The 14,040-nt window shown below is 40.6% G+C and overlaps 1 protein-coding gene across 1 annotated transcript; it reads right to left on the reverse strand.

Annotated features, from left to right (window-relative positions):
- Positions 1-5,052: 5,052 nt before the first annotated feature.
- DPPA4 (developmental pluripotency associated 4) lies at positions 5,053-12,686 on the reverse strand. The gene is made up of 6 exons (XM_010970930.3): positions 12,386-12,686; positions 11,125-11,285; positions 10,987-11,037; positions 10,455-10,758; positions 8,768-8,963; positions 5,053-5,933 (listed from the first exon to the last, which is right to left on the reverse strand). The coding sequence occupies exons 1-6, from the start codon at positions 12,684-12,686 to the stop codon at positions 5,903-5,905; spliced, it is 1,044 nt and encodes a 347-aa protein (XP_010969232.1). The 3' UTR covers positions 5,053-5,902.
- Between the last annotated feature and the right edge of the window lie 1,354 nt (positions 12,687-14,040).

Consider the following 14,040-nt stretch of genomic DNA (forward strand, 5'->3'; position numbering starts at 1 on the left):
GGACATTAATATGACTTACCAATACCCAGTCAACTCCACTATCTTTATAGGCCCTTTACATCTACATTTTCCAAATGTCTGAATTATTGCACTTGCAAGGGCATTCCCCAGCGGGACATTTTTCCAGGTTACCTCCAGTGAAATCTTCAGCAGTTGGACCACTATCACGTCCCTATGTCTCTGACATAGCACTTGGAATGCGGTCCTTTTGTGTTCACCAGCAGTTCAATGAGCCAGTTCCCGAATCTCATCTTATCATCTGTTTTCTCCTAACTACTCCTGGCACAATATGTATTTGTTCATGTCTTCCAAGAAGCTGATGCCAAGCAGGGATTAGGTGTGCAAGAGATTTGCTGTAGAAAACAATTGGGAAGGAAAATAAGAAGAGAGCTGGGAGGCTGGGAGAGCTGTCAGACCATGATGAAGCTCTGACCCCTGTGCAGGATTGGGAAGGGAGTCTGAGTAGGAAGAGTCTTGAACTGCAGTGCAGTTCTAAGAAAGTTTCAGCAAGGCTGATAAGGAGTCCTTGAGTCTAAGCCACAAGCATGACCTTGCTTTAGAATCCCTGATACACTCAGTGGCTAGGAATAGCGGCTGGGAGTTACAGCACAGCCATGAGCCTCATAGCAGTGGAGTTAAAGATGGGGCCACTGACCCATCACTCTCTCTGCAGTACAGAGCTGAAAGGCATATTTGCGTGATCACCACACCGTAATGCTATACATCCTTGGATTGACTGCCTTGAAGAAAGGGAAGAGAAATAGGATATACTCGGGGTGGGGCACTCTTCGTCTGAGCACATCAACACTTTATACTTCCCTCTAAAATTATAATTAGACTCGATGGGAAAAGAACAGGACCAAATCACTTGACTTAGAAATCAGTTCAGGAATGAACATTGACATCTGCCAATAGAAAGTTTGTTATGGCAAATGGAGAGATGCTTTACAGAAAACCATTTTCAACCTATGGACTGTTAAATGGTAAATGGCTTGTTCAGTTACTTCCTTTCTAGTTGCAGCTAGTTAAAACTGAGCTTCTTACTTACAGTGCTGACTATTATCAGCCTTACTAGAGACTTTCTGGGTCCAGGACTCACACGTGGCAGCAACAGTAGCTAGGGCGACTGCTAGCTATCACAGGGGTTGTCAGGTCTGGACCCTTTCCTTGAATGTAGCATAGCTGTACAGTCCCTTGGTCTGAGTTACTTATCACAAAACTTTAAGCCTTGTGCAGGTAGTGGTGATCACTCCCATCTCCTCTCTTTTAGGTCTGTGCTGAGGCATTGCTGAACTGGCTAAAAATCAGGTCTTTCTCTCTCTCACTTTTTTTCTTTTCTTTCATTTTTTTTTTTTTTTTTTAGTTTTTGGTTTTAGTTGAGGTATACATATATATATTTTTTTCCTTCCAGTTTTACTGAGATAATATCAGCTGTCTTCTCCAGTGCGACAATTTCTGGACCATTTCTGCTGAGGTAAGCATATTCTGCAAACAGGTCTCTTGATCAGTGTCCAAAAGTGAGGGTACCACTACCATTTAAAAAAAAAAAATGAATGTTAGTTATTTCAGTAGTTCAAAATGGAGTATAGAGAGAGGGATATATGGAAATAGAGACCAAGAATAATGTCTTCCCCTTCTTTATCTCTCTGCTTTCTCTGTCCTTGCTTCATACCAAAATTAGGCAAAATGATTATATGTAAGAATTATGACTTTACATAATTACTGCCTCCCTAATAAGTGATTTTTTAAAATATGCATGTTTACACAGTCTCTCATAAATTGCTTTTTGTTTCTGTAGAAAATAAGAGGGAAATAAAAGTTAATAAAAGGATGCAGAACAAATTCCGAGCAGCACAAATTCCCAATTTACTAACCTTGCTATCAGTACTCAAATTATGTTATTGGCACCCTCTACATAAAGTGTCTCAAGCTAGCCCATTTATAAGAGGCAGACTGGTCGGCAAGGGAAGTATTCTATTTGGGGCAACTTAACATTGAAGAACAGAAGCTAAGACAGAATTTAATAAAACAGTCATAAATAGCATTTGCATAGACCTTCAATTTATGAAGTATATTATATATAGTGTCTCATTAGTTCTTATAATCCTGTGAGATAAATATTATTACTATTGCTATTTAAGTAACAGATGCTGAATATCAATCAGCAACTAAGATAGCAGAGCTGGTCTCAAACTTAGATTGTAGACTTCTTACTTCCTTAATCTTTGCAGGTCATTAACACTTTACCCAACATGCATGTGTGCTATCTTTTTCTTTTTTATAGCCTCCACCCACAGGTCAGATCATTACATTAGATTGTAGTTGAGATATGTTAACCATCTAGGGAAATGAAGTTTTAGAATTTAACAGAGTTGACCACTATTTTCATTTTACAATACCCTCCATACTACATACAAATCACCTGCATTCCGTTACTGCCTTCTACTTGTCAGAACTCCTTACACACTCCTGCATTCTAATTAAGGCTAGGTATTTTCTCACAGATGAACATACTTAAATGTATTCTTCTTTCAAAATATAGCTATCCCTAACACATTATAAAACAATAACAAATATCATTTTTTTGAGTTATTCTATCCTGTTGTCCCTGCAATATACTACTTTTCCCATTCCTCATTGGCCCAGAAGATTCACCAAAATCCTTGTAGGATTTTTGTTGCAAAAAGTGACAAGCTGAATCTAAATTAATAAGAAAACAAACAATTTAACAACAAAAAAGGGAAAAATACTTTGCTGCTTCATCAAGAAGCTGTATGGAGGGTAAACTAATACAATTAAGATACCACAATACACCTATTAGAATAGCTAAAATTTAAAAGTCTGATCATATCAAGTGTTGATGAAGATACAAAGCAAGTGGATATCATTTGTTTCTGGTGAGACTACAGTATGTCACAACCATTTTAGAAAACAGTGCGGGAGTTTCTTATAAAGCTAAACGGATACTTAGCATTTAATTCGGCAATCTTCTTCCTTGGATATTTACCCCCAAATGAGTGAAACTTGAATGTTCACACACAAAAAAACTATATATGCAGGTTTATAAAGGGCTTATTTATAATCACCAAAACCAAGAAATTACCAAATATCCTTCAACTGATGAACGATGTAGGAGCAAAAAACTCTTCCATGTACTTTGGCTGGTCTCATAATTATATTGACATCAGACAGATTAACAGAAGAAAACCAAATTTTGTATGTGTGGGAGCCCCATTAAAATATACTGCTCCCTGTCAGTCAGGTAATTAAGGCTTATGTACCACCCACCAGAGTCTAACCCGCCAACCTCTCTTGCTAGGCGTAAATACCTGCTTAACCGGTCTTCTCTAGCACACACCCTCTTCCCTCTCACCCTTTCTCCATACTGCAGGCAAATAATCTTTGAAAAATGCAAATCTGATATTTCAGCCCAGCCCCTTGAACTCCTACATGGCTTCCCTGTATTTTTTAAGATAAAGAGAAAGCAAAGGCTTTCTCTTGTCTGGGCTTCCATTCCTTTCCAGTCTCATCCAATATCTATGTTCCCTGGTTCTGAACTCCCAACACACTGGCCTTTTAGTTTTGTTACCCATCTCAGGAGCCTCCCAGACCCTTTCAACCAGCTGGAATGTCCTTTTTTTTTTTCAATTTAACTCTTACTTGCCCTAGATTCTGATGTCAGCTCAAAACTCTTTCTCAGAGAAAACCATCCCTTAGGTGATGGACTCAGAAATGAGAAGTAACACCTTTTGGAGTGATTTACTTCCTCCAGGCCATTCAATTCTAGGCATTCCTGGCCACGAACAAAAGATGACTTCAAGCTAATTCTTCTAAGGCCCATTTTCTTCATTTTGTCTCTTACGTTTCCCCCTCACTACTGGAAGTTCTTTCTCTTCTTATCTTTCAAAAACTGCCAGTTTACAGCTATATCCTTCAGGTAATGGTGATTGAAATGTTGGGCAATTACTGCTGTTCTTATGACCTTTGGCCTCCATGGTCTAAAACAGGAGGGTGAAGGTGGGTGGGTAGAGCTCAGTAATAGGGCATGCTTAGCATACAAGAGGACCTGCTTTCAATCCTCAGTACCTCCATTAAAAACAAAAAAACAGGAGGGTGGGGCATGGGGTGGGGACACAGTTCCTGCTAAGCAATTTAAACAGAATTTACTAGAGAACTTCTAAAATAGTATTTTGGAGGGAATTAAACATGACATTTAAGGAGGAAATAGAAAATAGAATGCCGGGTGCTTAACACAACAGAGAAACTTTTTCTTTCTAAGAGGTAACTCACAGAAATTTTCCTGGAGAATATTGAGTAAAATTAGATAGTATTTAGTAATAAATTAGATAGGACAGAAGTTGATGTTTTAATGTTGATTCCTAAATAAACTGCGATCCATCTCCTTTTATAATTCACTTCATATCTTTTCATTCCTCATTCACGAAATGTTTACTGAGCACCAACTATGCGTCACAGGCTGTTCTAGGAGGTTGTGATACCTAAGTGCACAAAACTGACAGAAATCCTTTTATACTATTAGAGAAAGACAAACAGTAAATAACAAATTAACATATTTAGAGGAGATGTGTGATGAAAAAACAGAAAGTAGGGTAAGGGGGACTCAGGGGTGGAGAAACAGCTTGTGATTTTTGATAGGGGTTCAGAGTATGCCTTTTCGACAAAGTAAAATTCAAAAAAAGACTTAGATTTACCATATTGACATGTGGGTGCATTTCCAAGCGACAAGGCCCTAAGGAGAGAGTGTATTGGTTATAATCAAGAACAGCAAAGGCAGGATGCTGGAGATGAGGCCAGAGATGAAGGGGCATGGACGCTGTACAAGACACTTTAGCAAAGGCCTTGGAGGGCATTACAAGGACTTTGGTTTTTCCTCTGAGCAAATGAGATCCACGGGAGGGTTTTGAGCAATGTCATGATCTGACTCACATTCCAAAAGGATCATTTCACATATACAAATGAGTATTTTATTTTAAAATAAAACTTTTTATTGAAATTTTTTCAAACACAAGTTGGTATAACACCTGTATTTTCTGTACCTCACTGACCAACTGTGAACGATTAATGCAATATTCTTTCTGTGTACTCTGTGTCTATAATCCTGTATAACCACAACACAGTTATCACAACCAAGACATTTAATATTGCTACAGTATCACTCAATATCCAATCAACATTAAATTTTCCCCAATTATTCCCCAAATACCCCTTTTACTAGGGGAACTATAATTTATCTTTCAATCAGGACATTAAAAAATTATATATAACTTACACACAGGTAAAACATAGACATCTTAAGTGCATAGCTCTGTGAATATTTACATATGGATACGCCTAAGTAACTGTCCCCCAAAACAAGGTAAGCTCACTCACTTATGCCGAAACAACAGGGATAATCAGGACTGATTGCTTGTGAATAGATTCATATTAAATTTTTCTGGCAAGAATATTATCAGTGACCTATTTGTATCACATCAAAACACACTTCTGTTTGTATCATTACCTGGTAATGATGAGTTTGTTTATTTGGTTAAGGTATACATAACCAAATTTCAGTTTCTGTCTATAGGCCTCATCTTGCCCAATGTAGAAATTTACTTGAGGCACCTTCAGAAAAATTAATTCCATTCGGTGAATTTGTATTTTTTAAATTTCCCCATCTCCTTCCTCCTCTGCTCCCTTAGGGCTGGGGATCTTGGGCGGGATGGCCACGTCCTCTTTCGCTTCCTGTCAGGCAGTTCACAGGCTTTTGCTCAGGCAGGAAACATGGAGAGTGTGGAGCAGCCTGAGTCCAGCTGTCAAATGGCACCATGGAGTTGGCTGTAGTCATTTCTCTGTCATTAATTATAATCACAGCCGCATCCCATTTCCAGGTATTGTAATCTCATTGCAGACTTTTTGTTAATACTTTATTCCTATAAAGCAAATGAAATGTTTTAGAATTGAGATGAAATATCAAGTTGCATTCTTGAAAATAACCAAGAAACCCATTCCTGGAATGCCAATAAAATTGCCCTTAAACTTCAGGATCCTGAGTGGGAAGCATGTGGCCACATCATCAAGGAATGACAATCATCCAATGCATCATGTCTCTCTAATATGTTCCTTTCCTGTTCAGCTCATGGGCAGGAGAGGCCCCAGATAGAACTTTAACATTTGCCCAGTGGCCCACATATCCCATTAAAAGGATATCCAAAGGGACCTCAATTCTCTTCAAGTTGCTCAGCATAGAATTGTGGTGAGAAGCAGGACTGCCAAAACGGGAAAAAAATGAGTGTACACTCACGTACTTGGTCCTGTAGGATGTGGTAATTATGACAGTGCCTGAGGGTGGCCACTGCAGGCTGGTGGATGGGGAGTCTAGCCTAAGAAGCCCACTCACTCCAGGCTTCTATCCTCAGCCAGCTGTCCTAGACCTTGGTGTTCAATCATCGTGACACCAAAGATAGGTCCTCAGCAGCCCAACAGAGAGCTCACAATGAAGCCTAGGATGGTTCCTGGACAACTGCAGGGGGGCAGATGGATCCCTGGGAACCAAGTGTGGGCTGCACCAAGTCCCTCTGTTCAGAGGGATGATCTTTCCATCCTCCTACTCCCCTAGTCCCTCCCACTCCTCCCCAAGCCCCACCCCAAGTAAGCCCAGCAGCACTCAGCCCTCTTTAGCGCTGACAGTTCCCTTTGAGCATCTTACTGCTCCTCCTCTCCACTTGTGCCTTTTAGAAAACACCTCCATTTACAGCCTCTACTCTCCATCCCTTGTTCAACCAACACCAAATTATCTACGTTCTTTACTGCTTTGAATCTTTTACGTTTTCCAAGCAAGTATGTTATCTGTACCTTCTTCAGCTTCATTTGATATTACTTATGACAATTTCCCTTTGGAAATTCTCCCCATCGACTTCATATTTCAGCTTTTCTCTTTGTTTCTTTTCTGTCTCCTTTAACATGCCCCTAAAATACTGCTGTTCCTTGAAGCTCTGTCCTCAGGCCCAGTGCAACTCTTGTCCTTAACAATGTTTAACTATTAACTACCAAATACCTATTTAGAAGCCAGGTGTCCTTTTTTGGCCCCACACAAGGTGCCAGGCCCTTTAAACTTTCCCACAAGATTTTTCTCATTGACCTTATCCCCTTCCCTCCTGGGCAGTGTAAGCCTCAGTCCATTTACTTGCTTAACGTGCTTCAGTGGCCCATCACCCAGGGGTGATGCACCTGACTTCAGACTCCTTGTCCCTCCCTGACTACTGGAAAGTGTTCAAAAAATTTTGCACATGAACGTTTTTCTTTAAAACTGCACATAAGTTTCCCCAATAGGTTCTCAATAAACATAGTGGTCTTTCGGAATAAAAGTTCCTTTACAGGCATATAAACTTCTTAATAACATCTTAATTTTAGTACTATAGGTGGCTTTTGCATACTTTCTGGTCCAATGGCTCCTCATTTTAGAGACATGGAAACCGAGGCCCAGAAAAGTTGTGTCATGTGTCACGTTATTGAAATGACTGCTGCTAGAAACAGGACTGCGGTCCAGGACTGCTCTTCCTTGACCCACCACTGCTGTTGCTGCTTCAAAACTGTACCCCACCCGCACCCCAACCAAGTTTGTCAATTTTAGTGGCTTATTTTAATAAAAAATTTTCCCTATTCACATTTAGGAAGAGAAATCTTAACTAATTAGCTCGACAAACTAGAGAACAACAAATTTATCCAGCCCCTTCCATCAGATTTATTCCTCACCATTTTCTTTAGTATGTTGATTTTAATTTGGCTCGAAACTTAAAAATTACAGAGAACAGCCTTTTGTAGACTTCCTTCTGTTCTCTTCATAACTGTGCTTCTAAAACTTGTTTGGTGATTACAAAGATACTTCATTGACCATATCACATAACTAATAAAACCTATCAAAAGAACACCACTGGCTACCAGGTAAACTAAACTTTCCAACATTTAAAACTTACTATAATTTGATCACAAACTAATGATATTACTCAAAATCTATAATGCTCAGTTTGGGCCAATTTTTTTTTTTTTGCATATATCATGTATTTCCATCTTCATGACTTTGTTCAAACTAATCCCACTTGCTGGATTAATACCCACTTTTCTTTTTTTTAATGCTTGCTACATGCAAGAGACAGTGCCCAGAACTCTAAATACGCTAACATTTAATTTTCATGTTATTGTCACATAGGATTCTACCCATTTTATAAGTGAGAAAACCAAGATTTTTTTCCGAGCATATCCTGTCACACAGAACTACTTACAATTTCTACTTTGTCCTAAGTTCTTTCACAGCCTTGACACTGGTCCCTATTCTGAAAAATGACCTTACTCCTCCTTTCCATCTAGTCAGTTCTCTTAAGAAACCTCTTCTTTGATGCCGGTTATCACTTGGTAATACAGCTATTTACATTCCAGTCATTAGGCTGTTGGCCGCTTAACTGAAGGTTTTTTTTTTTTTTTTGCTAGCCATTATTTCTGTGTAGTGCATACACCTGGAATATAGTAATTACACAATGGTTGCTGCTCCAAAATTATGGGTTTCCAGATAGAAGCAGTAGGCCCTGACATGAAAATGGTCTTTTACCTAGGGATACACTTATTTTAGGTAGTAATTTTTGTGAAACTCTTTACTGACAACTTGTACTAAAAATACAGGGCTAATTAAGATTAATAAGTATTTCCTCCCTCTCCCATAAATAAAACCAAGTGCCCACTTGTAGTTTGTAGACAAGTACCAGGTCATTACCTTCGAACGCATTTGGGGCACAGCATATTGTCCTCCAGGTGTGGAGGTGGGACGTTGCTGGCAGGTAGCAGGAAGAGTGCAGACACTGTCCTTCGTTTTTCAGGAACCCAAGGCTGTCCAGCATGAAACTGCAAACGAACCCAGCCCTCGGTGTTAGCAGGGAGACTTCTCCCATGGACCACGCACCACCTGACCCCTGGGGAAGAGAAGACAGATAAGTATGAACACAGCAAGGCCAAATTCTAATGTTTGAGATTGCACCATGACCTTTGACTCTACTGCCAGCTCTCAGATATGAACGCTGGAAACCTAACTTGACCTATTCTACCCTGTTCTTCTTTAGAAAACAAGGCAAAAACAGTTCCTGTCAAATCTTTAAAAAGAAACAAAAATACATTTAGAAATAGTATAGCAGCAGGTGGGTAAACAGAAGACAGTGTAGGGGAGGCAAAACTTAACCTCTGCCCACCACAGGTTTTCACCTGGGTCTCTTAAGAAAAAGATTAACAAGGCAAAACCAGTTTATCAGTTCCTGCAGCACACATCATGCAGGAGAAAACACAAAAACAACTCAAAATGGCGGCTTAGAATTCCACCTTCGACAAAGAACTTCATACATTTGTAAAGAAATGACAGAACAAAGGAAAGCAGTTTTAGGCTTCCAAGGGTGGCAAACAGTGGGAAGGGAAATATAAATACATGGGAGGAAACCATGGATGGATCCACTGGATAGGGCTTGTTTGCAGGTTGCTCTGGTGCCAACGTAGTGGATAAGTCTGTCTCCAGCAAAAGAACAGATACCCTGCTTTGGGGAAGAAAAGGGGGAGCTTCTTCTGGGTTGGCTGCTTTTTAATCGCCTTCAGCTCAAAATAACTTTTGTAACAAAGTGGCATATTTTCGGGGTGACATTCTGGTTTCCTTCAATAGAAAGACTAAACCAGAGTGGTCTGGGAAGGCCTTCATAAGATCAGGGGTCTCAACTCTTAGCAGGCACTATAATGTGCTGGCCAGGTTATGGTCTTCCTTAATTTTGTCCCCTGTGACTCTTACAATAACATTATGAGGTAGGGATTATAATTAACCCACTCTACTGTGAGGAAACTGGGAACTAGATTAAATAACTATTAAGATCACTTATTTAACAGATGCTAGAGGATTCAGGGCTGTAGCTCAGGCAGTTGATTTCAGAGCCTGCGTTTTCTTTTAATTCCTCAAAGAAGGAGAAAGGATCAAGCCAGATTGTGACCCCCTTCTGAGGACCTCAGTAATCTAGAGCAGCGGTTCTCAAAGTGTGGCCCCCAGATTAGCATCGTCTGCAGTGCCTGGGAAATTTTTTAGAAATGCTAGTCCCCAGGCCCTACCCAGACCTGAATCAGAAAAACACGTGGGTGGAGCCCGGGAATCCCCAGGCTTTCACATGATGTGGATAATACCTAGAAATTAATCAGAGGTTAATATCGATTAAACTTATTTTCCATCGGAACCAGAACCAGTTCTTCTTCTTTTTTTTTTATCCTTTTAGAGCAGTTTCAGGTTCACAACAGAATTGAGCAGAAAATACAGAGAGTTCACACGTAGCCCGCCACACCCACACATATATACTCCCCTACCCTCAACATACCTCATCAGTGTGGCATATTTGGCACAACCGATGAATCACAGAACCAGTTCTTAATATTGAGCTTACCATAGGCCTCTTGTGACTCCACTGACTCCACCTTCCCAGCCCCCGCTGCAGTTCTGCTCCAGGAGGCAAACAGAGCTTCTGGGTCAGAAGTTGATAAAGTTATATCATCTCCTTCTTGGAGAGCGGGAGGCCCTTCAAGGGCAGGTGCCCCCTCCTCAGAGGAAGCAGCCACTTTAGGAGAATCAGTTCTATCAGAGGACATCTTTTTATCAGAACTTCCCAGTAGCAGTTCCCACTGGGCCATCTTTGCTTTCCTTCGTGATGCCGATAGGATCCTGGCCTCCTTTGCTGTGGCAGGAATGTCCTGCAAAGAGAGTTTGAAAGATTCAAGTGCTATCAGAAGTGCAGCCTCTTTGATTACTCTGTGCACAGAGCTGGCGAAGACTGAGGATGGGGGATGCTGTCCCTTGTTAGAAGGAGTGAAGGGGGGACGGGGTAAGACAACTCCTTACTCACTTTTTGATGCTATTTTAGGTAATTAGGATTGAGAATGAAACCTCCCACCCTGCCAAATTCCCTACAAATTACTCACCTTTTGATGAGGGTAAGCATACTCGCAGAGTCGTTTATATCCCTCTAATTTCTAAGACAAGAGAAAAATGAGTTAACAATCAAAGTTAGGTTCGTACTCTTCCTCCCAAGAGCATCGTCTCCCGCTCAGGACTCTCACCTGACCCTTGGTGCTCAGTTTCAATTGCTGGCACCAAGCCCGCAAAACATCTCGGTGAATCAGGTTGACTGGCGGCAGTTTAGAAGGTAATGGAGGAATTGGTATCCTCTTCTGAGATCTTACACTGTCACTACATTGTGGCATCTTTTGTGGACAGCAAACTGAAGGAGAATGGGATAAAATCAGCAATAATTAACTTTTGTGTAGCCTTTTAAAATGTCAAAATTTCAATCACTTTTAGTTCACTTAGTCTACTCCCCACTGTACAGTTAAATGACTTGCCAAAAACCATGGAAACTCCAAGGGACAGAACCTCAAACCTATGACTGGCAATATTTCTGAATTCCTCAACTTTTACTTTCTAAAACTCCCCACTACTCACACTCACTTCCTCTTTTGTGAGAGTTTTAAACCACAGACTGAGGAAGGGAGGGTATAGATCAGTGGTAGAGTGAGTGATTAGCACGCACGAGGTTCAATCCTCAGTACCTCTGTTAAAAAATAAAACTAATTACCTACCTCCTTCAAAAAAAAAAAAAAAAAAAATTTAAACCACTTCTCCAAGGAGGTTGACCTAGAGATTGCACTTCCAATGCAGGGAATGATAGAAGCTTTAGACCTGAGATCATAAATACTCAGCGATGCCTTGCCCTCTCACCACAAAACAAAATAAACCATCCAGCAATGCTACACAATCACTAATACCCATAATTCTGGCAACCCACCCCCATCAGAGCGAACTCCGGTCTCACTACAGGCAGGCCTCCTTCTGCTGCTCCTCACACACACTCTCACCACTCAGGAAAGACTTGTGGAGCACACAACAGACACAACTACAATGGCACTAATAGTTGCTCGGTCTACTGAGTGCACGTTACTGTCAGATAGAGTATAGGTGGTTTACCTAATTATTCTGTGTAAATTACAACTGACCATCCACCCTGACCTCAACCCAACTCAGCACGGTAGCTATTATCCTCAGTTTTTAGAACAAGAAGTGGAATTTCAAGGATGAGATTTCAGATTTATAGCTGTCTGTCCCCAGATCATTGCACATTGAGATCCTTAACTCCCTGCAGCTAGAGAAGGCAAAATAATGATCAGAACCAGGAGGTAAGATTTAAGCTAGGCTTCAAAGAAGTGTAGGATTTGCAGAATACAGGATGGAGATTTCTCCCATATTTTTTCTACTTTTTCAGAAAAATCCCTCCGTCTTCTTAGACCCAAGGAAATAGAATTTGAGGACTTATGGATCTCTTACCTTCGTCATTTTCCCCAGATCTTTTTCTTTTTGTCCCCTTCGCTGAGTTTTTTGGTATCTTTGGTTCACCAGAAGCCCTCTGTTCGTCTTCCGCTTCTACTGATGTAGATTTGAATTTGCTGCTCATATATTCTTCCTCTGACTCCTTTGTGGAGTTCCCCTGGGGATAGAGGGACTGGTCAGTCATTCCTCTGGTGTCCCACCCACCACATACACTACCTAGCTTAAGACATTTCACATCTAAGGCGCCAAGACGGTCACTGAACTCCGCTGGCAACGTGGATTCTTTTCTGGATATCATCTTAATACTCAAGTCTATTTATAACATAGGTAAGCAGTGATGGGGAAGTGGACAGCCAATTTGAAAGTATGAAAAAAGAGTCTCTCTCTCTCTATACAGTCTTACACACACATATATATACAAAAGAAGTAGAAGAAACTAGCTTCTGCTTTGAAGAAAGCCCGTACATACATCGCCCATTACGTCCATTAGCCCTCTCCTGGAAGGGTTTTTTCCCCTTTCCTCTTACCCTCCTCGACCTCCTCTGGATAAAACTTTCCCACACTATTGCCCCAAGGTCCAGCCACAAAACTCCCTTCCTTTCCAACCTAGTTACTTTGCCTGAAGGGATATCACTCAGCTCCACACACTCTACCCTCCCTTACATTTATAGTCTTAGACCTTATTCCTCTTTTCAGAATCTCACAAGTGTGAGTTCATCTTTATAGACCAATACAGATCTACTATGTGCTGCTTCATTCCTGCCATTTAGTTGCAGTTTTACATTTGATTGTGTGATTTGATCAATGCCTGTTACTCCAATTATAAACTCCACAAGGGTAGAATTCCTTTCCGTTTCATTGTAGATACTCTATAAATATTGGTTAATTAAATCCAAAGAAACAAGAGAAGAACAGTGCGGTTCTTTGATATCAAGAAACTAACATTTTTTGAGTCTCTATCTTCCATCAGGTCTTGTTTGACACACTCTTTTTTCTTTCCTTTAACCCTCACAGCAACCTGGTGACAATTTATTACTTCGTTTTTCCGATGCATAAGCTGAGGTTCAGTAAGGAAGGTTATGTAAGGAAGAGCACACAGGTAGGTTTAAGATAGAAACTAAACTCCAGATTTGCTACCAAATCTAAATCCTATCACCTCCAAGATGGGAGTATGGGACAAATTAACATTTGTATGGCATTTTTACATCTCTATAGCAGGTTTACATTCATATTCAGATCTTACATTTGCATAACCCTTATGCAGAGTACTCACTTTGCGGCCTCACAAAAATCAATTAAAACTGGGAAGGCAAAAACGACCCAGTTCTAAGAAAGGAACCCAGGGAGCGCCCAGGCTTCCCCCTGGGTTCCCCAGCAGAGTAGTTCAGTTTTTCTGAACAAGCCCCACAGCCTCTCCAACTTCAATGCTGTCTGCAGTGCTCGTCAATATATCTGGTTTCTGATTATTCCTCGGCCCTAACGGCCCTGGGGAAAAGCTGAATCCTGTGTCTTTAGAAGGTAAATTAAAGAATCACGTCCAAGGTACCAGGGAGCAATCATATCCAGGACTTTATGTTTCTTTTCTTTCTTTTTTCTTTTTAACAAGTAAAGAGAAGGAAATTCTAAGACATTCTCTTCTCCACAAGAGGGAT

Source organism: Camelus bactrianus, chromosome 1 (genome assembly GCF_048773025.1).
Source record: "Camelus bactrianus isolate YW-2024 breed Bactrian camel chromosome 1, ASM4877302v1, whole genome shotgun sequence".
NCBI classification, from domain to species: domain Eukaryota; kingdom Metazoa; phylum Chordata; class Mammalia; order Artiodactyla; family Camelidae; genus Camelus; species Camelus bactrianus.

Coding starts and splice junctions, on each gene's coding strand:
- DPPA4 (XM_010970930.3), bottom strand. CDS start 12,686: ATGATATCCAGAAAAGAATCCACGTTGCCAGCGGAGTTCAGTGACCGT. Junction 11,286..12,385: donor ATCTGGGGAAAATGACGAAG/GTAAGAGATCCA, acceptor ATTCTCCTTCAG/TTTGCTGTCCACAAAAGATG. Junction 5,934..8,767: donor TGCCCCAAATGCGTTCGAAG/GTAATGACCTGG, acceptor TTTGCTTTATAG/GAATAAAGTATTAACAAAAA.